Below are 25242 nucleotides of genomic sequence, written 5' to 3'. Positions count from 1 at the left end.
AGGAAAGAAAAGGCTCAATTAGAGGGATGAGTGCCTTCAGAAAGTTCACCCCTTGACCTTTTCCACATGTTGTTGTGTTTCAGCAATAATTTAAAATAGATACAATTGAGTCACTGGCCTATACACAATAGCCCATAATGTCAAAGTTGAATTATGATTTTAGACATTTTTACAAATTAATACAAAATGAAAAGCTGAATGTCTTGAGTCAATAAATATTCAACCCCTTTGTTATGACAAGCCTAAATAAGTTCAGGAGTAAAAATGTTGCTTTAACAAGTCACATAATAAGTTGCATGGACTCTGTGAGCAATAATAGTGTTTATCATGGTTTCTAAATGACTACCTCATCACTGTACCCCACACATACAATTATCTGTAAGGTCCATCAGTTGAGAAGTGAGTATCAAACACAGATTCAACCACAAAGACCAGGGAGGGTTTCCAATGTCTCACAAAGAAGGGCACCTTTTGGTAGATGGGTAAAAATAAAAAGCAGACATTGAATATTCCTTTGAGCATGGTGAAGTTATTAATTACAATTCCAAAATACAGGCGTCCTTCCCTAACTCAGCTGCCAGAGAAGAAAGAAACCACTCAGGGATTTTTACAACAGATACAGAGTTTAATGACTGGGATAGGAGAACTGAGGATGGATCAACAACATTGTAGTTACTCCACAATACTAATCTAATTGACAGAGTGAAAATAAGGAAACCTGTACAGAATAATACTGTAAAACATGTATCCTGTTTGCTATAAGGCATTAAAGTAATACTGTAAAACACGCATCCTGTTTGCTATAAGGCACTAAAGTAATACTGGAAAACATGTATCCTGTTTGTAACAAGGCACTAAAGTAATACTGTAAAACACGCATCCTGTTTGTAACAAGGCACTAAAGTAATACTGTAAAACATGCATCCTGTTTGTAACAAGGCACTAAAGTAATACTGTAAAACATGCATCCTGTTTGCTATAAGGCACTAAAGTAATACTGTAAAACATGCATCCTGTTTGCTTTAAGGCACTAAAGTAATACTGTAAAACACGCATCCTGTTTGTAACAAGGCACTAAAGTAATACTGTAAAACATGCATCCTGTTTGTAACAAGGCACTAAAGTAATACTGTAAAACACGCATTCTGTTTGTAACAAGGCACTAAAGTAATACTGTAAAACATGCATCCTGTTTGGTATAAGGCACTAAAGTAATACTGTAAAACATGCATCCTGTTTGGTATAAGGCACTAAAGTAATACTGTAAAACACGCATTCTGTTTGTAACAACGCACTAAAGTAATACTGTAAAACATGCATCCTGTTTGTAACAAGGCACTAAAGTAATACTGTAAAACATGCATCCTGTTTGTAACAAGGCACTAAAGTAATACTGTAAAACACGCATCCTGTTTGTAACAAGGCACTAAAGTAATACTGTAAAACACGCATCCTGTTTGTAACAAGGCACTAAAGTAATACTGTAAAACACGCATCCTGTTTGTAACAAGGCACTAAAGTAATACTGTAAAACACGCATTCTGTTTGTAACAAGGCACTAAAGTAATACTGTAAAACATGCATCCTGTTTGCAACAAGGCACTAAAGTAATACTGTAAAACATGCATTCTGTTTGTAACAAGGCACTAAAGTAATACTGTAAAACATGCATCCTGTTTGCAACAAGGCACTAAAGTAATACTGTAAAACACACATCCTGTTTGTAACAACGCACTAAAGTAATACTGTAAAACACGCATCCTGTTTGCTATAAGGCACTAAAGTAATACTGTAAAACACACATCCTGTTTGTAACAACGCACTAAAGTAATACTGTAAAACACGCATCCTGTTTGCTATAAGGCATTAAAGTAATACTGTAAAACACGCATTCTGTTTGTAACAAGGCACTAAAGTAATACTGTAAAACACGCATCCTGTTTGCTATAAGGCACTAAAGTAATACTGTAAAACATGCATCCTGTTTGTAACAACGCACTAAAGTAATACTGTAAAACATGCATCCTGTTTGTAACAAGGCACTAAAATAATACTGTAAAACACGCATCCTGTTTGTAACAAGGCACTAAAGTAATACTGTAAAACACACATCCTGTTTGTAACAAGGCACTAAAGTAATACTGTAAAACACACATCCTGTTTGTAACAACGCACTAAAGTAATACTGTAAAACACACATCCTGTTTGTAACAAGGCACTAAAGTAATAGTGCAATAAAAAACAACTTTATGTCCTGAATACAAAGTGTTATGTTTGGGGCAAATCCAACACAACACATCACTGATGTCACTTGTTAATAAATCCCCTTCAATCAGTGTAAAGAAAGATTTTTAAGCCTTGAGACAATTGATGCATGGATTGTGTATGTGTACCATTCAGAGGGTGAATGGGCAAGACATTTTCAAGAACTGCAACGCTGCTGGGTTTTTCCACACTTTAACAGTTTCCCGTGTGTACCAACAATGGTCCACCACCCAATAATATCCAGCCAACATTACAACTGTGGGAAGCATTAGAGTCAACATGGGCCAGCATCCCTGTGGAACGCTTTCAACATCTTGTAGAGTCCATGCCCTGACGAATTGAGGCTGTTCTGAGGGCAAAGGGAGGTTCAACTCAATATTAGGAAGGTGTTTCTAACACTGGAGTTGCTTACCAAGAACACAGTGAATGTTCCTGAGTGGCCTGGTTACAATTTTGACATAAATTGGCTTGAAAATCTATGGCAAAACTTGAAAATGTCTGTCTAGCAATGATCAACAACCAACTTGACAGCGCTTGAAGAATTTCAAAAAGAATAATGTGCAAATATTGTACAATCCAGGTGTGCAAAGACTATATAAGACTCTGTAATTGCTGCCAAATGTGTTCCTAACATGCACTGACTCAGGGGTTCGAATACTTATGTAAATGAGATATTTCTGTATTTCATTTTTAATACATTTACAAAAATTCCTTTTGTCATTATGGGGTATTGTGTGTAGATGGGTGAAAGAAAAACATCTATTGAATCCATTTTGAATTCAGGCTGTAACACAACAAAATGTGGAATAAGTCAGGGGGTGTGAATACTTTCTGAAAGCACTGTGCATATTATATGTGCTGAAGTAGATACTTATCTCTGGGTAAAAGCATCGGCTAAATGACTCAATATATACATCATCTCAAGAAAGGTGAAAGCTTTTCAATCAGACAAATCTATTTGTTCACAATGCTGCTAGTGCATGTAGCTAATCTGATTCGCACGCACACACACACACACACACACACACACACACACACACACACACAGCTCACTTGTGCAGGCGGAGGAGTTGACGTCGGCGGGTGCTCTGTAGAAGCCGCTGCGACACTCACACACACGTGATCCCTCCTGACTGGTTCTGCTGTTAGACGGACACACTGAACACGGAACCGAACCCAACACCGACTTAAAGTACCCCACTGGACATTCTGCAGAGAGAGAGATGGAGGGAGAAAGTGAGAGAGAGAGAGATAGAGGCGTCTTTGGGTCGGTACTAGTGCCAGGATCAACACATTAAAACAGCACTCATCAACTCCAGTTCACACATGATCATTATATGCCTATAATGCCTGTAGCTCTCTCTGAACGTACTGTAATGCAGTGAGATATTCTGCCTATACTGAACATACCGTAATGCAGTGAGATATTCTGCCTATACTGTAGCTTTCTCTGAATGTACTGTAATGCAGTGAGAGATTCTGCCTATACTGTAGCTCTCTCTGAACGTACTGTAATGGAATAGGAGTGTGCGTACTGCCTAGGAATGTGCACACTGCACAGTGACCGACATGTCTTCTCAAGCAGAGTCAGGCCCTGTCTCTACGGTTCTGATTCAGTCTGTGTGTAGAGTAACAGAACACCTACAGTGTGCATGTCTCTGTCTAATAAGTGTCTAACTGCTGTCACAGATGTGGAGAGATGATGAGAGATAGATTTATTTATTTTTTATTTTACCTTTATTTAACTAGGCAAGTCAGTTAAGAGCAAATTCTTATTTTCAATGACGGCCTAGGAACAGTGGGTTAACTGCCTGTGCAGGGGCAGAACGACAGATTTGTACCTTGTCAGCTTGGGGGTTTGAACTTGCAACCTTCCGGTTACTATTCCAACGCTCTAACCACTAGGCTACCCTGCCGCCCCAGAGATACACACATTACAGTACGTTCAGACAGAGCTACAGTATAGGCAGAATCTCTCACTGCATTACAGTACGTTCAGAGAGAGCTACAGTATAGGCAGAATCTCTCACTGCATTACAGTACGTTCAGAGAGAGCTACAGTATAGGCAGAATCTCAATGCATTACAGTACGTTCAGAGAGAGCTACAGTATAGGCAGAATCTCTCACTGCATTACAGTACGTTCAGAGAGAGCTACAGTATAGGCAGAATCTCTCACTGCATTACAGTACGTTCAGAGAGAGCTACAGTATAGGCAGAATCTCTCACTGCATTACAGTACGTTCAGAGAGAGCTACAGTATAGGCAGAATCTCAATGCATTACAGTACGTTCAGAGAGAGCTACAGTATAGGCAGAATCTCAATGCATTACAGTACGTTCAGAGAGAGCTACAGTATAGGCAGAATCTCTCACTGCATTACAGTACGTTCAGAGAGAGCTACAGTATAGGCAGAATCTCAATGCATTACAGTACGTTCAGAGAGAGCTACAGTATAGGCAGATAGAGTATAGATAGAGATAGATAGATAGAGAGAGAGAGAGACACACAGAGAGAGAGAGCGAGAGTGAGAGAGAGAGAGAGAGTGTGTTATCAGTTATATGAGAACGTATTAAAAAATAGCTTTTTTTCATTCTTGAAAATATTCTCTGAACACTTTCAGCATGGTCTGTTCATTATGTTAGGTGATAACTACTGGGGTTTATGAGACAGACACAGAATGAGATAAAGAGAGAGTGTGTGTGTGTATCTGTCATTGTGTGTGTGTGTATCTGTCATTGTGTGTGTGTGTGTGTGTGTGTGTGTATCTGTCATTGTGTGTGTGTGTGTGTGTGTGTGTGTATCAGTCATTGTGTGTGTGTGTGTGTGTCTGTCATTGTGTGTGTGTATCTGTTATTGTGCATGTGTGTGTGTGTGTGTGTGTATCTGTCATTGTGTGTGTGTGTGTGTGTAGCTTTCATTGTGTGTGTGTGTATCTGTCATTGTGTGCGTGTGTGTGTATCTGTCATTGTGAGTGAGTGTGTGTGTATCTGTCATTGTGTGTGTGTGTGTTTGTGTGTGTAGCTGTCATTGTGTGTGTGTATCTGTCATTGTGTGTGTGTATCTGTCATTGTGCGTGTGTGTGTGTGTGTGTGTGTGTATCTGTCATTGTGTGTGTGTGTGTGTGTGTGTGTGTGTGTGTGTGTGTGTGTAGCTGTCATTGTGTGTGTGTGTAGCTGTCATTGTGTGCGTGTGTGACGGTCCTTGGACATGGTGGTCTGAGTGCTCTGCTCCGGTGAACACCTCTCATGTCCTCTGACCCTATTTAGATAAACTTTTCACCAGCATGTACCACCTCCAAAGGTTGACAATAGGTGTGTGTGAGTGTGCACGTGTGTGTGTGCGTGCGTCTGTGGGTGTGTTTGAGAGAATGCATGTGTACAGGGAGACAGTAAAAGAGAAAGAGGGAATAGAGGAGACGTGGAGAGACAGGGGAGATGTTTAAACAGATAAAAGGCTTCCTGTGTTCTCACTTGTCTGGAAGAGCATAGATCTACTCTCAGACACAGGCGTGAAGTCGGAGACGGGTGGGAAGATAGACAGAGGGAGGGAGAGAGAGAGAGAGAGAGAGAGAGAGGGAGAAAGAGAGAGAGAATGATAGATGAGAAAGAGAGAGATGGAGAAAGAGGGACAAAGAAGGAGAGTGAGAGAATTTGGTAGTGGAAAAGAGGAAAGACAGAGGTGAGCAGAGAGGAGGAAAGAGGAGGAAAGAGGAGGAGAGAGGAGCAGAGAGGAGGAGAGAGGAGCAGAGAGGAGGAGAAAGGAGGAGAGAGGAGCAGAGAGCAGTAGAGAGGAGGAGAGAGGAGCAAAGAGGAGGAGAGAGGAGGAGAGAGGAGCAGAGAGGAGCAGAAATGAGGAGAGATGAGCAGAGAGGAGGAGAGAAGAGGAAAGAGGAGGAGGGAGGAGGAGAGGAGGAGAGAGGAGCAGAGAGGAGGAGAAAGGAGGAGAGATGAGCAGAGAGGAAGAGAGAGGAGCAGAGAGGAGGAGAGAGGAGCAGAGAGGAGGAGAAAGGAGGAGAGAGGAGCAGAGAGCAGTAGAGAGGAGGAGAGAGGAGCAAAGAGGAGTAAATAGGAGTAGAGAAGAGGAAAGAGGAGGAGAGAGGAGGAGAGAGGAGCAGAGAGGAGTAGAGAGGAGGAGAGAGGAGCAAAGAGGAGTAAATAGGAGTAGAGAAGAGGAAAGAGGAGGAGAGAGGAGGAGAGAGGAGCAGAGAGGAGTAGAGAGGAGGAGAGAGGAGCAGAGAGGAGTAAATAGGAGTAGAGAAGAGGAAAGAGGAGGAGAGAGGAGGAGAGAGGAGGAGAAAGGAGTAGAGAGGAGGAGAAAGGAGGAGAGAGGAGCAGAGAGGAGGAGAAAGGAGGAGAGAGGAGCAGAGAGGAGTAGAGAGGAGGAGAGAGGAGAAAGGAGGAGAGAGGAGGAGAGAGGAGGAGAGGAGGAGAGAGGAGCAGAGAGGAGGAGAAAGGAGGAGAGAGGAGCAGAGAGGAGTAGAGAGGAGGAGAGAGGAGCAAAGAGGAGTAAATAGGAGTAGAGAAGAGGAAAGAGGAGGAGAGAGGAGGAGAGAGGAGCAGAGAGGAGTAGAGAGGAGGAGAGAGGAGCAAAGAGGAGTAAATAGGAGTAGAGAAGAGGAAAGAGGAGGAGAGAGGAGGAGAGAGGAGCAGAGAGGAGTGGAGAGGAGGAGAGAGGAGCAAAGAGGAGTAAATAGGAGTAGAGAAGAGGAAAGAGGAGGGGAGAGGAGGAGAGAGGAGCAGAGAGGAGCAGAGAGGAGTAGAGAGGAGGAGAGGAGGAGAGAGGAGGAGAGAGGAGGAGAGGAGGAGAGAGGAGGAGAGAGGAGAAAGGAGGAGAGAGGAGCAGAGAGGAGTAGAGAGGAGAAAGGAGGAGAGAGGAGGAGAGAGGAGGAGAGGAGGAGAGAAGAGCAGAGAGGAGGAGAAAGGAGGAGAGAGGAGCAGAGAGGAGTAGAGAGGAGGAGAGAGGAGCAAAGAGGAGTAAATAGGAGTAGAGAAGAGGAAAGAGGAGGAGAGAGGAGGAGAGAGGAGCAGAGAGGAGGAAAGAGGGGGAGTGAGAAACCTCTCTCCTCCTCACTCTCCCTGACAGAGGGAACACTATCCGCTTACTCCATCCCTCCCCATCTTCTCTCTCTTTCTAACACCTCTCCTCTCTCCTCCACTCTCACTCCATCCCTCCCCACCTCCACTCTGCTCCTTTCTCCTCCCCTTAGAAAGAGAGAAGGTGGGGAGGGATGGAGTGAGAGTGGAGGAGAGAGGAGAGGTGTTAGAAAGAGAGAAGGTGGGGAGGGATGGAGTGAGACTGGAGGAGAGGTGTTAGAAAGAGAGAAGGTGGGGAGGGATGGAGTGAGAGTGGAGGAGAGAGGAGAGGTGTTAGAAAGAGAGAAGGTGGGGAGGGATGGAGTGAGACTGGAGGAGAGGTGTTAGAAAGAGAGAAGGTGGGGAGGGATGGAGTGAGAGTGGAGGAGAGAGGAGAGGTGTTAGAAAGAGAGAAGGTGGGGAGGGATGGAGTGAGACTGGAGGAGAGGGAATCAGAAAGAGAGAGAGGATGATTGAGTCCGTTAGAGAGATGGAGAGATTATAAGGAAGGTGGGGTAGTTATAGTGGGAAAAGAGGGTGGAATGTGAGACACAGAAAGAGAGAAAGAGAGAGAGAGAAGAAGTACTGGTAGAGGAATGGAGAGAAAAGGGAATTGTTCCATCCATCTTTCATGCCTCTGGCACACATTACCAGATGTGTTCTATAGGGCTGTGACACGGAACACGACTTCACTACAAAACTTCCCCCGCTGTTTCTATTGCCAACAATAACCCACACTTTCTATTTTCCCTCCCCTTCACCCCTCTCAGCCAATCAAACAGCTTCTATTACTGCTCCCTCTCCTGCATCCAACTCTCCCTCCCTCCCTCCCTCCCTCCACCCTCCCTCTGTTTCCACACAATGGACGGTTAATACGGCTTATGTCCATTATGAACTGGAGACCCGCATGTCTTTACATTATCACTCACTATACTGAGGGAAGGAGGAGGCCCGCATGTCTTTACATTACCACTCACTATACTGAGGGAAGGAGGAGGCCCGCATGTCTTTACATTACCACTCACTATACTGAGGGAAGGAGGTGGCCCGCATGTCTTTACATTATCACCCACTATACTGAGGGAAGGAAGAGGCCCGCATGTCTTTACATTATCACTCACTATACTGAGGGAAGGAGGAGGCCCGCATGTCTTTACATTACCACTCACTATACTGAGGGATGGAGGAGGCCCGCATGTCTTTACATTACCACTCACTATACTGAGGGAAGGAGGAGGCCCGCATGTCTTTACATTACCACTCACTATACTGAGGGATGGAGGAGGCCCGCATGTCTTTACATTACCACTCACTATACTGAGGGAAGGAGGAGGCCCGCATGTCTTTACATTACCACTCACTATACTGAGGGAAGCAGGAGGCCCGCATTACTTTACATTACCACTCACTATACTGAGGGAAGGAGGAGGCCCGTATGTCTTTACATTACCACTCACTATACTGAGGGAAGGAGGAGGCCCGCATGTCTTTACATTACCACTCACTATACTGAGGGAAGGAGGAGGCCCGCATGTCTTTACATTACCACTCACTATACTGAGGGAAGGAGGAGGCCCGCATGTCTTTACATTACCACTCACTATACTGAGGGAAGGAGGAGGCCCTCATGTCTTTACAGTACCACTCACTATACTGAGGGAAGGAGGAAGGAAGGGAGAGGAAGGGAGGGTGAGGAACAGGGAGGGAGAGAGAGGTAGGTACTGAAGTTATAGAGGATGGGGGAGGAGAATGAGTTAATAATAAACACACATTAACAAACAGCAGTGGACACTGCAATGCATTAACACTGACCGAGCGAGAGAGAGAGAGAGAGAGAGAGAGAGAGAGAGAGAGAGAGAGGATGTAGAAAGGAAATAGGGATGGGACTGAAATGATGGCAGAGAAAAAAAGGACACAAGAAAAAAGCGAGAAAGATCAAGATTGTAAAGATCCAAAAGATAATAATAAGCAGAAACAAAGGTAGAGAGAGAGCGAGATGGATGGCAGTGAAGTGAATAATTTGCCGTTGACATAGTACTTGGTATTTAGATCACTGACCCAATTTCTCCTTCTCTCTCTCTCTCTCTTACGTGCTCATTCTCTCTTGCTCCCAGCATTCAAATCTGACACACACACACACACACACACACACACACACACACACACACACACACACACACACACACACACACACACACACACGTCAGAGCGCAGATGCAGCTACACACAGGAGACAAGAATACACATGGTTCCATGAGCAAATATCTTGTTCCCTTCTGTCTCTATCCTCACCTCCCTCTCTCCCGTCTGTCTCTCTCTATTCTCTGCTCCCTCTCTCCCGTCTGTCTCTCTCTATTCTCTCCTCCCTCTCTCCCGTCTGTCTCTCTCTATTCTCACCTCCCTCTCTCCCGTCTGTCTCTATTCTCTCCTCCCTCTCTCCCGTTTGTCTCTCTCTATTCTCTCCTCCCTCTCTCCCGTCTGTCCCTCTCTATTTTCTCCTCCCTCTCTCCCGTCTGTCTCTCTATCCTCACCTCCCTCTCTCCCGTCTGTCTCTCTATCCTCACCTCCCTCTCTCCTTTCTGTCTATCTCTATTCTCTCCTCCCTCTATCCCGTCTGTCTCTCTCTATTCTCTCCTCCCTCTCTCCCGTCTGTCTCTCTCTATTCTCACCTCCCTCTCTCCCGTCTGTCTCTCTATTCTCTCCTCCCTCTCTCCGGTCTGTCACTCTCTATTCTCTCCTCCCTCTCTCCCGTCTGTCTCTCTCTATTTTCTCCTCCCTCTCTCCCGTCTGTCTCTCTCTATTTTCTCCTCCCTCTCTCCCGTCTGTCTCTCTCTATTCTCTCCTCCCTCTCTCCCGTCTGTCTCTCTCTATTTTCTCCTCCCTCTCTCCCGTCTGTCTCTCTCTATCCACTCCTCCCTCTCTCCTGTCTGTCTCTCTCTATCCTCTCCTCCCTCTCTCCCGTCTGTCTCTCTCTATTTTCTCCTCCCTCTCTCCCGTCTGTCTCTCTCTATTTTCTCCTCCCTCTCTCCTGTCTGTCTCTCTCTATCCTCTCCTCCCTCTCTCCTGTCTGTCTCTCTCTATCCTTTCCTCCCTCTCTCCCATCTGTCTATCTCTATCCTCTCCTCCCTCTCTCCCGTCTGTCTATCTCTATCCTCTCCTCCCTCCTCCCTCTCTCCCGTCTGTCTATCTCTATCCTCTCCTCCCTCTCTCACGTCTGTCTATCTCTATTCTCACTTCCCTCTCTCCCGTCTGTCTCTCTCTATCCTCTCCTCCCTCTCTCCCGTCTGTCTATCTCTATCCTCTCCTCCCTCTCTCCCTTCTGTCTCTCTCTATCCTCTCCTCCCCCTCTCCCGTCTGTCTCTCTCTATCCTCTCCTCCCTCTCTCCCGTCTGTCTATCTCTATCCTCTCCTCCCTCTCTCCCGTCTGTCTATCTCTATCCTCTCCTCCCTCTCTCCCGTCTGTCTATCTCTATCCTCACCTCCCTCTCTCCCGTCTGTCTCTCTCTATCCTCTCCTCCCTCTCTCCCGTATGTCTATCTCTATCCCCTCCTCCCTCTCTCCCGTCTGTCTCTCTCTATCCTCTCCTCCCCCTCTCCCGTCTGTCTCTCTCTATCCTCTCCTCCCCCTCTCCCGTCTGTCTCTCTATCCTCTCCTCCCCCTCTCCCGTCTGTCTCTCTATCCTCTTCTCCCTCTCTCCTGTCTGTCTATCTCTATCCTCTCTCCCGTCTCTCCATTTCTCCACTGTCTGTGACATTCTGTAGTTGTCCAGGAAATGCATATTGAATGGTAATAATAATGTTCTAAGCTGCTCAAGGTCCCATTCAGCCCTGCCCTGGTATCACTCAGTCTCATATAAAAACACCTCATGCCTTATCCAGCTCATATCAGATAGCTCCAGTACTTACTGTCATAATATCAACATGAGGTTACATGACCTGGAGAAAGATATTTCCTAGACATATTGGGCTCCCGAGTGGTGCAGCGGTCTAATGTACTGTATCTCAGTGTTAGAGTCATCACTACAGACCAGACCCTGGTTCGATTCAAGGCTGATTGGGCGGCGCACAATTGTTCCAGTGTCGTCCGGGTTTGACCGGGGTAGTAATATTTTAATATAATATTTTTTCTTAACTGACTTGACTAGTTAAATAAAGAATACGTTTAAAAAGGGAAAAATAGATATAACATAACGCAGACCAAACAGATAAGGTACACTCTTAGAAAAAAGGGTTCCAAAAGGGTTCTTTGGCTGTACCCATAGGATAAGCCTTTTGGGTTCCATATAGAACCCTCCGTGGAAAAGGTGTTACATGGAACCACAATTCCAGTGGGTCAGAAGTTTACATACATTAAGTTGACTGTGCCTTTAAACAGCTTGGAAAATTCCAGAAAATTATGTAATGGCTTTAGAAGTTTCTGATAGGCTAATTGACATCATTTGAGTCAATTGGAGGTGTACCTGTGGATGTATTTCAAGGCCTACCTTCAAACTCAGTGCCTCTTTGCCTGACATCATGGGAAAATCAAAAGAAATCAGCCAAGACCACAGATAAAACATTTTAGACCTCCACAAGTCTGGTTCATCCTTGGGAGCAATTTCCAAATGCCTGAAGGTACCACGTTCCTCTGTACAAACAATAGTATGCAAGTATAAACACCATGGGACCACGCAGCCGTCATACCGCTCAGGAAGGAGACGCGTTCTGTCTCCTAGAGATGAATGTATTTTGGTGCGAAAAGTGCAAATCAATCCCAGAGCAACAGCAAAGGACCTTGTGAAGATGCTGGAGGAAACAGGTATAAAAGTATCTATATCCACAGTAAAACCAGTCCTATATCGACATAACCTGAAAGGCCGCTCAGCAAGGAAGAAGCCACTGCTCACAAACCACCACTAAAAATCCAGACTATGGTTTGCAACTGCACATGGGGACAAAGATTGTACTTTTTGGAGAAATGTCCTCTGGTCTGATGAAACAAAAATAGAACTGTTTGGCCATAATGACCATCGTTATGTTTGGAGGAAAAAGGGGGATGCTTGCAAGTTGAAGAACACCATCCCAACCGTGAAGCACGGGGGTGGCAGCATCATGTTGTTGGGGTGCTTTGCTGCATGAGGGACTGGTGCACTTCACAAAATAGATGGCATCATGAGATGGGGAAATTATGTGGATATATTGAAGCAAGACATCAGTCAGGAAGTTAAAGTTTGGTCGCAAATGGGTCTTCCAAATGGACGATGACCCCAAGCATACATCCAAAGTTGTGTCAAAATGGCTTACGGACAACAAAGTCAAGGTATCGGAGTGGCCATCACAAAGCTCTGACCTCAATCCTAGAGAAAATGTGTGGGCAGAACTGAAAAAGCATGTGCAGGCAAGGAGGCCTACAAACCTGACTCAGTTACACCAGCTCTGTCAGGAGGAATGGGACAAAATTCACCCAACTAATTGTGGGAAGCTTGTGGAAGGCTACCCGAAACAATTTAAAGGCAATGCTACCAAATACTAACTGAGTGTATGTAAACTTCTGACCCACTAGGATGTGATGAAAGAAATATATCATCATTGTTAAGGGAACTGTGTTGAGGAATATATATCATCATTGTTAAGGGAACTGTGTTAAGGAATATATATATATATATATCATCATTGTTAAGGGAACTGTGTTAAGGAATATATATATATATCATCATTGTTAAGGGAACTGTGTTGAGGAATATATATCATTGTTAAGGGAACTGTGTTGAGGAATATATATCATTGTTAAGGGAACTGTGATGAGGAATCTATATCATCATTGTTAAGGGAACTGTGTTGAGGAATATATATCATTGTTAAGGGAACTGTGTTGAGGAATCTATATCATCATTGTTAAGGGAACTGTGTTAAGGAATCTATATCATCATTGTTAAGGGAACTGTGTTGAGGAATATATATCATTGTTAAGGGAACTGTGATGAGGAATCTATATCATCATTGTTAAGGGAACTGTGTTGAGGAATATATATCATTGTTAAGGGAACTGTGATGAGGAATCTATATCATCATTGTTAAGGGAACTGTGTTGAGGAATATATATCATTGTTAAGGGAACTGTGTTGAGGAATCTATATCATCATTGTTAAGGGAACTGTGTTAAGGAATCTATATCATCATTGTTAAGGGAACTGTGTTGAGTAATCTATATCATCATTGTTAAGGGAACTGTCTTAACTTCTTCGATATAGGGGGCTCTCTTTTAATTTTTGGATAAAAAAACGTTCCCGTTTTAAACAAGATATTTTGTCACGAAAAGATGCTCGACTATGCATATAATTGACAGCTTTGGAAAGAAAACACTGACGTTTCCAAAACTGCAAAGATATTATCTGTGAGTGTCACAGAACTGATGCTACAGGCGAAACCAATATGAAATTTCAAACAGGAAATGCCCCAGATTTTGAATGCGCTGTGTTCCAATGTCTCCTTATATGGCTGTGAATGCGCAAAGAATGAGCCTACACTTTCTGTCGTTTCCCCAAGGTGTCTGCAGCATTGTGACGTATTTGTAGGCATATCATTGGAAGATTGACCATAAGAGACTACATTTACCAGGTGCTCGCTTGGTGTCCTCCGTTGCAATTATTGCGTAATCTCCAGCTGCGTGCATTTTTCCATTTGCTTCAGAGGAGAAACTAAACTGCCACGAATGACTTATCATCGAATAGATATGTGAAAAACACCTTGAGGACTGATTCTAAACAACGTTTGCCATGTTTCTGTCGATATTATGGAGTTAATTTGGAAAAAAGTTTGGCGTTGTAATGACTGAATTTTCGTTTTTTTTACTTAGCCAAACGTGATGAACAAAACGGAGCGATTTCTCCTACACAAATAATCTTTTTGGAAAAACTGAACATTTGCTATCTAACAGAGTCTCCTCATTGAAAACATCCGAAGTTCTTCAAAGGTAAATTATTTTATTTGAATGCTTTTCTTGTTTTTGTGAAAATGTTGCCTGCTGAATGTTAGGCTTAATGCTATGCTAGCTATCAATACTCTTACACAAATGCTTGTGTAGCTATGGTTGAAAAGCATATTTTGAAAATCTGAGATGACAGTGTTGTTAACAAAAGGCTAAGCTTGTGAGACAATATATTTATTTCATTTGCGATTTTCATGAATAGTTAACGTTGCGTTATGCTAATGAGCTTGAGGCTATGATTACGCTCCCGGATACGGGATTGCTCGACGCTAGAGGTTAAGGAATATATATCATCATTGTTAAGGGAACTGTCTTAAGGAATATATATCATCATTGTTAAGGGAACTATTTTGCTTAGGAGAGCACAGAGCGCTGCTTGTCTCCTGCTCTGTTCCCTGTCATCACTAGAGGATCTGAGAGGAGTTAGTGGTTCTGGTGGCTGAGCTGGTTAGAGCGTGGAACACCAAGCGTTGTGGGTTTAATTCCAGCACAGGTCACTACTAATGAATAGCTGAACTGCAAGTCCATTTGGATTACAGCGTTCGCTGAACGAATATATCATTCATCAGTTCCGATCTTGAATGTGCCTGGAACCCCCTTAGAGCGGTACAACTGAGTTCTTGGTGTCTACACAGATATTTATACCGGAGCCTCAGAGTCAATGTAGAATAAAAACCCTCAGCGACCACGGCAACATGGCTCAGCAACCATCTCAGCTATCAGTTTTTTCATCCAAACGACCAAACAGGGACAACAATGCCATGATGTCACATCCACATCATTAATGACCTGATCAACTAAACATAATCACAGAATAATTAGAACAGAAAAATCCCTGTGTGTGTGGGGCTCCCACTCCTTATGATCTGTTTAGCCCCATCTGGAAGGCCAAACCACTGAGCCACAGAGTGGCGTTGGAGTGGTTATTTCTCAGTATCAAAGTGGGACCAACTGTGTGAGTGGTGGGGAGAGCCCAGGTGTAAGCCATTAGAGCATGAAGACATTTTGCACTTGACTTGGTTGTGAGCACCAGTCTTAATGAATCTGTTAGTTAGCTTGGGACTGGGAGGCCCCTGACCAGCCCTGTGGAGGAGAAGTGTAGCAGATAGCCCCACAGAGAACTACTGGACTGGACCTTAACCTTCAACTGTCAACAGTCCAGGGATAGCACGCACACACACACACACACACACACACACACACACACACACACACACACACACACACACACACACTCTTAGAAAAGTCCCAAATGGTTATTTGGCTGTCCCCATAGGAGAACCCTTTGAAGAACCCTGTTTGGTTGTCAGTAGAGCCCTTTGGTTCCAGGTAGAACCCTTTTGTGTTCCATGTAGGGTTCTACTTGGAACCAAAAAGGGTTCTCCCTGGAAACAAAAAGGGTTCTCCTATGGGGACAGCCGAAGAACACTTTTGGAACCCGTTTATCTAAGAGTGTAGGAACAGACAAACATACAAGGACACACACAGCACCACACAGGCTCTCCACATCTCAGTCAATACCCCTTCCCCCTCTCTCTGTGTCCTTACTTTCCTCAGACTTTCTGCTTGCTCAATTCCTTGAGTCATTAACTTGTGTCCACTTATCCCCTCTCTCCCTCCCTCTCTCCCTCCATCTCCCCCTCTCTCTTTCCCTCTCTCTCTCTCCCGCTGTGGTTTCTGTCACTTGTTCACAGACGAGTGGCCATTACATCACTATGACCTAAATGTGTCACCTCCCTCCCTCCCTCCCCTCTCTCTCCCTCCTCCCTCTCTCGATTTTCCATGGTGTCTTTCTTGAGATTTCTCCAAAACATATCTTCCTCTTTGACCCCCACCTAGTGAAGATTGAACACTTTACTTCTTCAGGGGGCACACTGACCCAGACTGTGGTGTAGTGTCCATGTTCCTGTAGTAGTGTGTGTGCGTGTGTGTGTGTGTGTGTGTGTGTGTTCCTTTCCTCCTCTGTGCTAACATTCTGGGTCAAGTGGGGCTTGTTGAAGCAGTAGTTGAGCTCTTGGTCTGACAAGCTGTCTCTTATTCCCCTGAGTTCTGCTCCCTTCCTGCTTCTTCAGTTAAAACACCACCAACACAGAGACCACAACACAAAGCCCTCATCTCCTACTTATGCTCCCAGACATAAACACCTATTCATTTATGAAGGATGTTGTCAACACAGTCTCATAAAACATTTGCCCATAACCCCCCCCCGTCCCTGCCCTCCTCCCCCTGTCCTCTCAGTCAAGCTGGGCCAGTGATCAGAGTGACGGCAGCAGTTCTATCCCATATTGATCCAGACAGTGACAGGAGGGGGGACAGGAGAACTGACAGGAGGGGGGGACAGGAGAACTGACAGGACAGGAGAACTGACAGGAGGGGGGACAGGAGAACTGACAGGACAGGAGACAGGAGAACTGACACGAGAACTGACAGGACAGGAGACAGGAGAACTGACAGGACAGCGGACAGGAGAACTGACAGGACAGGGGACCGGAGAACTGACAGGACAGGGGACAGGAGAACTGGCAGGAGGGGAGACATGAGAACTGACAGGAGGGGGGACAGGAGAACTGACAGGACAGGAGAACTGACTGGACAGGGGACAGGAGAACTGACAGGACAGGGGACAGGGGAACTGACAGGAGGGGAGACAGGAGAACTGACAGGAGGGGAGACAGGAGAACTGACAGGAGGGGAGACAGGATAACTGACAGGAGGGGAGACAGGAGAACTGACAGGAGGGGGGACAGGAGAACTGACAGGAGGGGAGACAGGAGAACTGACAGGAGGGGAGACAGGAGAACTGACAGGACAGGGGACAGGAGAACTGACAGGAGGAGGGACAGGAGAACTGACAGGACAGGGGGACAGCAGGCAAAAACCTTAGATATTGTTAAATATTGTTGGTCGTTTGACATTTTAGTGTGTGTTTTAAGTTTTAAAAAGTATACCAGACTTGTTGAACTCACCTAAGCAGGCAGATCCATTTTGATTGGGCTCATATCCCTCTTCACAGATGCACCCACCCACCGGCACCATCCAGTCACCTTCTGCGTTGCAGTGCATGCGGGGGGCGGAGCCTCCCTGTGCTTGGCTGTGGGGAACACAAGTCCCAGTCACAGGGACCAGGGCGGTAGGCTCCGCCCCTGAGGGTGTGGCCAGATAGGAAGCAAGATAGCGGTTGGTTGCTGGGCAGCGGCGGTAGAAGATGGACACACCCATCAGAGAGACGCATGCGCCGCTGTCGACGATGGCCAGGACGAATCTGAAACCGGGGTCAAGGGTCATAACATGTTAACTTATTATCAGGCTTGAAGGACCACTAGATAGGTGACAGCGTGGGTTTAGGTGAGTTAGTTACCATACACTATTGCCTATAAGGTGGCAAAGGACTTTTTGTCACAAGTGATGAGCATGGTTTGTATATGGGAATTTTCATGAATTTGTTTCAAATGTTCTCGTACAGTACCCATTGCGTGTGAGCGGCGCGAAGCTGCGGGTCTTGATGTTGACCCGACGGTAGCGGTCTGGTTGGTACTGGTGAGGCAGGCTGGGCTCCACCTTGGTGAAACTCTTATCTGCTGCTATGGTGTCAATCTTCACCCAGCCCTCCCTCGTGTCCTTCTCTCCACTGGACGGCTGGACAGGGATGGGAAAGGGGGATGGGGAGGAAGAGAGGGAGGAGAGGGGGATGAGAGAGAGGGATCATGTAATACATTTCATTGTGGAAATTAAAATGTGAGGGATAAGGGAGAAGGATAAGATAAAAGAGTATGTAACAGTTGATTAAAGTATTTAAGAGTATGCAACAGTTATCTCTGAGGGTACTCATTTAGTCAAAAACAAACAGTCATGAACCAGTGACAGTCTGTGTTTTAGTCTAATCTAATTCTCCCCAGTTTCAAGATAAACCATGCTAACTTTCCCCAGAGACTCCTGGCCTTCCTGCTGCTCCCCACTCTACATTCCTCTACACTTCACTCATCAGCCTCTTATTTGAATTTTTAAACAGTATCTAACTTTCCCCAAGGAGAAATGTGTTCATCCACAAATACAGCAACAAGAGCTCAGCACTATCGAAAACAGCTCTGTAACTGCTCTCCACTGGAAACCACAAGCCCTGAGGGTAGGAACTACAAAGTACTGATGTGTGATGGGAAATGTAGATTATTTTATGATATTGAGGGGAATGAGAGGAATGTTAAGGCAAACTAAAGCAACATTATTTCCTTGTTTTTGGAGCCCGTTTTGTGGAGTATGCGGAACTACATATTACCAAAATGGGATATTGGGATGTATGTCTGCTCAACGTCTGAACAGATGCTCTTAGAAACTATAAATACCACAGGAAGTAAATGGCTTAAATGATTAATGATTAGTATAAATCGAAAAATGAATCAGTTTCACTTAAAGTTAAAAGGTTTGACAGCAACATCATATAAAATTCAAGTCCGTTTTTCATGTCCCAATACCTTGGCATCATCGGGTCTATGTACTGACATATAAAACAGTAATCGACACATACATTTGTTCATTTTCATGTAAATTATTATAAAATACTTGCTACAAAAAGAATGTTCAACATATGGGGCATTGAACAGTCAGCCTTGTGTTGACACGAGGAAACACAATCCATAGAACACGTTTTCTGGTACCATCCAGTGGGGGCTCGCTTTCTGAGTCAGGTCCAGGAATGGTTCTGATGTCATAACTACAACCTTATCAATATGGATAATGTAGCTAGTTTGACCATAGTGTCAATGTCAATCAAGCTAACTAACTTTACTTTGGCAACGTCAGCTTATCAAGCTAACTAAAATCGTATCTGGTTGAATCGTTGTTCCGACCAAAAAACACATGAATGAAACAAAGTGGTGTTTCTGACATCACAACTAGGGAAAAGGATGTTCAGACGAGCACGTGAATGTGGCATTACACCTACAATAAGAAGGTGGGGTATTACTGGCATGACGGGAAGTGTAATCTTTCTGCCCTACCTCTGCAGCCCATGTCCTCTCCAGCTCTCTCTGTGAGTCGGCCTGTTTGTAGTAGAGGGTGAGTGTCTCTCGACAGGAGGGCGAGGGCGAGCGCAGGCTGGCACAGTCCCGCATGGAGAAACGCAGCGTCACAAAGACCCGTGGTGCCGAGAAGCGGAAGAGGAAGGGCGTGGCCAGCCAGTTGTCCTGGAGACGGGGGTTCTGATTGACGTTGCAGACCTCAAAGGTCCGGATGAGTCTCCCCCGGTCATCCAGGACACTGACCTCATCCCACTGAGAGAGCGAGAGAGAGGGGGTGAGAGAGGGGGAAGAGGAGAAGACAGAGAGAGTTATAACTTTATGGATCACTGTATGGGACTTTCCAGGTTATCCTAGAGGTTGGATAGGTTAAGTCCAAGAAGCATTGTACTTTTAGCTTGGTGATGAGTCATTATCAGTATCGCTGCACCATCTGAAACTCCCTCTTCATCTGTGTATGCTGTGGGTGTTTGAAATGTGATCTCACTTAACGTGGGATGAGGAATGAATAGGAGTAGTTATAAAAACAACAAAGACTCACAGGAAATACCTTTTTAATGTACATTGTGATATAGTAGTAGGACATAAGAGATCCATTCTTCATTATACCGTCTGATCAACTGATAGAGAATTTTAGTGTTAGTACTATCGCAAGAAGAAATATCAACACATTAAATGAGGCATATTGCTGGGAATCCCTATGACTGAGTTCCATCTTCACTAAACTCTGTCAGACTTCATTGTCAAGATGATAAGTGGAGCTGAGTTATCACCAGAGGTATTTGAACCTGTAGAGAAGAATGGGTAGAGTCTCTCAGTGAAGGTGCAGCCAGTGAAAGAGTAGATATGAGACCTGGCCTCCACGTCATAAAAGGAGACCTCACCCTCCTCATAATCCACAAACACCCCCACCTGCTGGGGCTTCTGTCTCAGGGAGAGGTTGACCCAAGGCCCAGCGTAAGCCTTGTATTCATTCATATTCCACTGCCCCACAGTCCAGTATCCATCTACAGGACTCGGTGATACATCACAATCCTTCCTGTTGATGGACTCTCTAGCCACTCCTAAAAGCCAACTAGACTTCCCCTCTACCTGCACCTCATAGTAGAATCTTCCTGAGGAGAACTCCCTCCCTAAAACACGAGTTTTATTAACAAATCTATTTTTGTTGTCATGGAGATTCTCCATTATGTCTCCATATCTCACTTGTTTCCTGTCCGCAGCCAAGATGAGGCCTGGATGTGCTGTATCAGGGTCCAGAGTCACATGCACTGCACACTGCTGCATCCTCTTCAGCTCAGCACCACACAACCTCTCCATCTCTTTATTCAGTGTCTCCTCCAGCTGAGACACAGCTCTCCTCAGAGTCCCCACACACAGACCACTGTGGACACTTACTGTTTCTCAGACCAGTTGTTGGTAGGTGGAAGGGTGGCGCAGATGGATGGGGAGCTCTGAAGGAGGAGGAGGTGATCTTGAATATCTGAGAGCTGCTCCAGCCCCATGCTTCCTCTCTGTAACTCAGTGATTTCCTGCTCCAGCTCTTCAACGAGCCTTTCAGCCCACTTCTCTGCTGCTTTCTGTCTCTTCTCAATCTCCATAATGACCTCAGCCTGGCTTCTCTCAATGGAGCGCACAAGAGCAGGGAAGACCTCCATGCTGTCTGCTATCTGTTTTTCTGCATTACTCTTGCTGAGCTCTACTGCCTGTTCAATCTCCTTAACCTTCAGCAGTCTCTCCTGGATCATCTTATGTTCGTTCATAATAACTGGGGTTTATGGCACCTTGAGTGGAATGTCATCCAAAAGTATTGTTCTCTGTTAACTGGGTGAAAAGTCCTTATCAGCATCACACTCAACTAGGTCTCTGCCTCTCTGTGCTGTGTGTTTTACACCTGATATCCTATTCAAACAGTGAGAGGAGGAATAAGGGGCACGTATGCATAGGCTGTAAATCCTACAGGAGGGAAAAATGGCACATGGACTCAAAGACACACCCTTTACATTTTCATTGTGATATACAGTGCTATGATGTCAGAGAAACCATGATCATAATACCATGTAATACATTCCTAACATATGCAAACTCATTCTCTAATTCATGTACAAATATAAACACAGTCAAATCAAATCAAAGTTTATTTGTCAGGTGCGCCGAATACAACAGGTGTAGGTAGACCTTACAGTGAAATGCTTACTTACAGGCTCTAACCAATATTGCAAAAAAGTTATTAGGTGAACAATAGATAAGTAAAGAAATAAAACAACAGTAGAAAGACAGGCTATATACAGTAGTGAGGCTATAAAAGTAGCGAGGCTACATACAGACTCCGGTTAGTCAGGCTGATTGAGGTAGTATGTACATGTAGATATGGTTTTAGTGACTATGCATATATGGTGAACAGAGAGTAGCAGTAGCGTAAAAGATGAGTTGGCGGGTGGTGGGTGGTGGGACACAATGCAGATAGCCCGGTTAGTCGGGCCAATTGAGGTAGTATGTACATGTAGATATGGTTAAAGTGACTATGCATATATGGTGAACAGAGAGTAGCAGTAGCGTGGGACACAATGCAGATAGCCCGGTTAGCCAATGTGTGGGAGCACTGGTTAGTCAGGCCAATTGATGTAGTATGTACATATGTACATGAATGTGTAGTTAAAGTGACTATGTACTGTATATATGATAAACAGAGTAGCAGCAACGTAAAAAGAGGGGGTGGGTGGGGACACAATGCAAATAGTCCGGGTAGCCATTTGGTTACCTGTTCAGGAGTCTTATGGCTTGGGGGTAAAAACTGTTGACAAGCCTTTTTGTCCTAGACTTGGCACTCCGGTACCGCTTGCCATGTGATAGTAGAGAAAACAGTCTATGACTGGAGTGGCTGGGGTCTTTGACAATTTTCAGGGCCTTCCTCTGACACTGTCTGGTGTAGAGGTCCTGGATGGCAGGCCGCTTAGCCCCAGTACTGGGCCGTACTCACTACCCTCTGAAGTGCCTTGCCGCCAGAGCCCGAGCAATTTCCGTACCAGGCAGTGATGCAACGAGTCAGGATGCTCTCGATGTTGCAGCTGTGGAACCTTTTGAGGATCTCAGGACCCATGCCAAATCTTTTCAGTCTCCTGAGGGGGAATAGGTTTTGTCGTGCCTTTTTCACGACTGTCTTGGTATGTTTGGACCATTCTAGTTTGTTGTTGATGTGGACACCAAGGAACTTGAAGCTCTCAACCTGCTCCACTACAGCCCCGTCGATGAGAATGGGGGCGTGGTCGGTCCTCCTTTTCCTGTAGTCCACAATCATCTCCTTAGTATTGGTTACGTTGAGGGATAGGTTGTTATTCAGGCACCACCCGGCCAGAATAACATATTGTGCGTATATACTTTGTGTCTGTGTGACGGAATTCCCTGTTCACTAAACTCAGTCAGAGTTGATGAGAGAGATGATAAGTGGAGCTGAGTTATCACCAGAAGGATTTTGTGTAAGGAGACATTTGATAAGACACCAGATCTCTTTGTCAATAATTTCCTTTCTGAAATGGCTGCTCAGCTCAAGAAGTTGGCTCCAGTTGAGGTCGCATTTTGTTCTGCAACTAAAACGAGAGTTTCTATTGGACAAATGCAGGTAGTTCTCTCCCTATTTCATTATGTTTGCTTATGTTTAAGAAAAGTGTTTTAACGGTGGAGTGAATACAGTTGAAGTCAGAAGTTTACATACACCATACCCAAATACATTTAAACTCTGTTTTTCACAATTCCTGACATTTAATCCCAGTAAAAATTCCCTGTCTTAGGTCAGATAGGATCACCACTTTATTTTAAGAATGTGAAATGTCAGAATAATAGTAGAGAGAATTATTTCTTTCATCTTTTATTTCTTTCATCACATTCCCAGTGGGTCAGAAGTTTACATATACTCAATTAGTATTTGGTAGCATTTCCTTTAAATGGTTTAACTTGGGTCAAATGTTTTGGGTAGCCTTCCACAAACTTCCCACAATTAGTTAGGTGAACTTTTGCCCATTCCTCCTGACAGAGCTGTTGGAACTGAGTCAGGTTTGTAGGCCTCCTTAATCGCACACGCTTTTTCAGTTCTGCCAACAACTTTCTACAGGATTGAGGTCAGAGCTTTGTGATGGCCACTCTAAAACCTTGACTTTGTTGACCTTAAGCTATTTTGACACAACTTTGGAAGTATGTGTAGGGCCATTGTTGATTTGGAAGACGCATGTGTGACCAAGCTTTAACTGATGTCTTGAGATGTTGCTTCAATATATCCTCATAATTTTCCTACCTCATGATGCCATCTATTTTGTGAAGTGCACCAGTCCCTCATGCAGCAAAGCACCCCCACAACATGATGCTGCCACCCCTATGCTTCACGGTTGGGATGGTGTTCTTCAGTTTGCAAGCCTCCCCCTTTTTCCTCCAAACATAACGATGGTCATTATGGCCAAACAGTTATATTTTTTGTTTCATCAGACCAGAGGACATTTCTCCAAAAAGTACGATATTTGTCCCCTTGTGCAGTTGAAAACCGTAGTCTGGCTTTTTTATGGCGGGTTTTGGAGCAGTGGCTTCTTCCTTGCTGAGCGGCCTTTCAGGTTATGTCGATATAGGACTCGTTTTACTGTGAATATAGATACTTTTGTACCTGTTTCTTGTATCTTCACCAGGTCCTTTGCTGTTGCTCTGGTTTTCACTTTTCACACCAAAGCACGTTCATCTCTAGGAGACAGAACGTGTCTCCTTCCTGAGCGGTATGACGGCTGCGTGGTCCCATGGTGTTTATGCTTGCGTACTATTGTTTGTACAGAGGAACGTGGTACCTTCAGGCATTTGGAAATTTCTCCCAAGGATGAACCAGACTTGTGGAAGTCTACAATTGTTTTTCTGAGGTGTTGGCTGATTTCTTTTGATTTTCCCATGATGTCAAGCAAAGAGGCACTGAGTTTGAAGGTAGGCCTTGAAATACATCCACAGGTACACCTCCAATTGACTCAAATGATGTAAATTAGCCTATCAGAAGTTTCTGAAGCCATGACATCAATTTCTGGAATTTTCCAAGCTGTTTAAAGGCACAGTCAATTTAGTATATGTAAACTTCTGAATCACTGGAATTGTGATACAGTGAATTTATAAGTGAAATAATCTGTCTGTAAACAATTGTTGGAAAAGTTACTTGTGTCATGCACAAAGTAGATGTCCTAAGAATAATAAGAAGAACTTGTCAATGGGACAACAGTAACAACAATAACCAAGGGTCTAAATAACCATAGATTGAACAATAACAATAAGCATACAGTAGAGGACATGTTGTTCGGTCTGTCAAACACGGTCCCTCATCTTATGGCAGGAAGCAATGTAGTGCGCTGCCAACCCACAGCTCTCTGCGTCCTCCCCCAACAGGACGGGTATCTTCCTCTCATCAGAGAGGTCTTTGAAACCTTGAATAAGGGTTTCAAATTTGGGGAAATGACACTAATTGTTTTATTTTTTTTAAACATTTTGTCAGGAAATGCAGCTCTGTCTCAGTTTCTGCTGTTGTGCAGTGGTTGCTCTCTCTGTCTCGCTGAATCTCTCTCTCTCTCTCTCTCTCTCTCTCTCTCTCTAAATTAAATTAAATTCAATTCAATTTGCTTTATTGGCATGACGCAACAATGTACATATTGCCAAAGCTATTTACAATATGAAAATAATAAGAATCAAAATTGTCAACAGGACGACAGTTACAACAATAACCAAGGGTCAAAATAACCATACATTGAACAATGACAATAAGCATTCAATAGAGGACATGTGGAGATTAATAGGTCTGTCTGTCTGTCTGTCTGTCTGGACAGGCCTAACGCAGATGAAAACGTTAAAGAAAAGTAGTTTCTATGTTATTTTTGGCAATGGAGGGTAAGAAGACAAGTTTATGGTGTGGAG

The 25242-nt window shown here is 44.5% G+C and overlaps 1 protein-coding gene across 3 annotated transcripts in view; it reads right to left on the bottom strand.

Annotated features, from left to right (window-relative positions):
* LOC110537257 (ephrin type-B receptor 5) overlaps positions 1–25242 on the bottom strand; it is a 59310-nt gene that overhangs the window by 10148 nt on the left and 23920 nt on the right. For all 3 annotated transcript variants that reach the window (XM_036941059.1, XM_036941057.1, XM_036941053.1), the window contains exons 3-6: positions 19300–19572; positions 17772–17941; positions 17272–17567; positions 3319–3474 (exon numbers count right to left, since the gene is read on the bottom strand). In XM_036941059.1, the coding sequence (XP_036796954.1) occupies positions 3319–3474; positions 17272–17567; positions 17772–17941; positions 19300–19572 (895 nt within the window). The remainder of the gene's footprint in view (positions 1–3318; positions 3475–17271; positions 17568–17771; positions 17942–19299; positions 19573–25242) is intronic.

Source organism: Oncorhynchus mykiss, chromosome 2 (assembly GCF_013265735.2).
Source record: "Oncorhynchus mykiss isolate Arlee chromosome 2, USDA_OmykA_1.1, whole genome shotgun sequence".
NCBI classification, from domain to species: Eukaryota; Metazoa; Chordata; class Actinopteri; order Salmoniformes; family Salmonidae; genus Oncorhynchus; species Oncorhynchus mykiss.
This window is presented reverse-complemented; position numbering and strand designations above follow the sequence as displayed.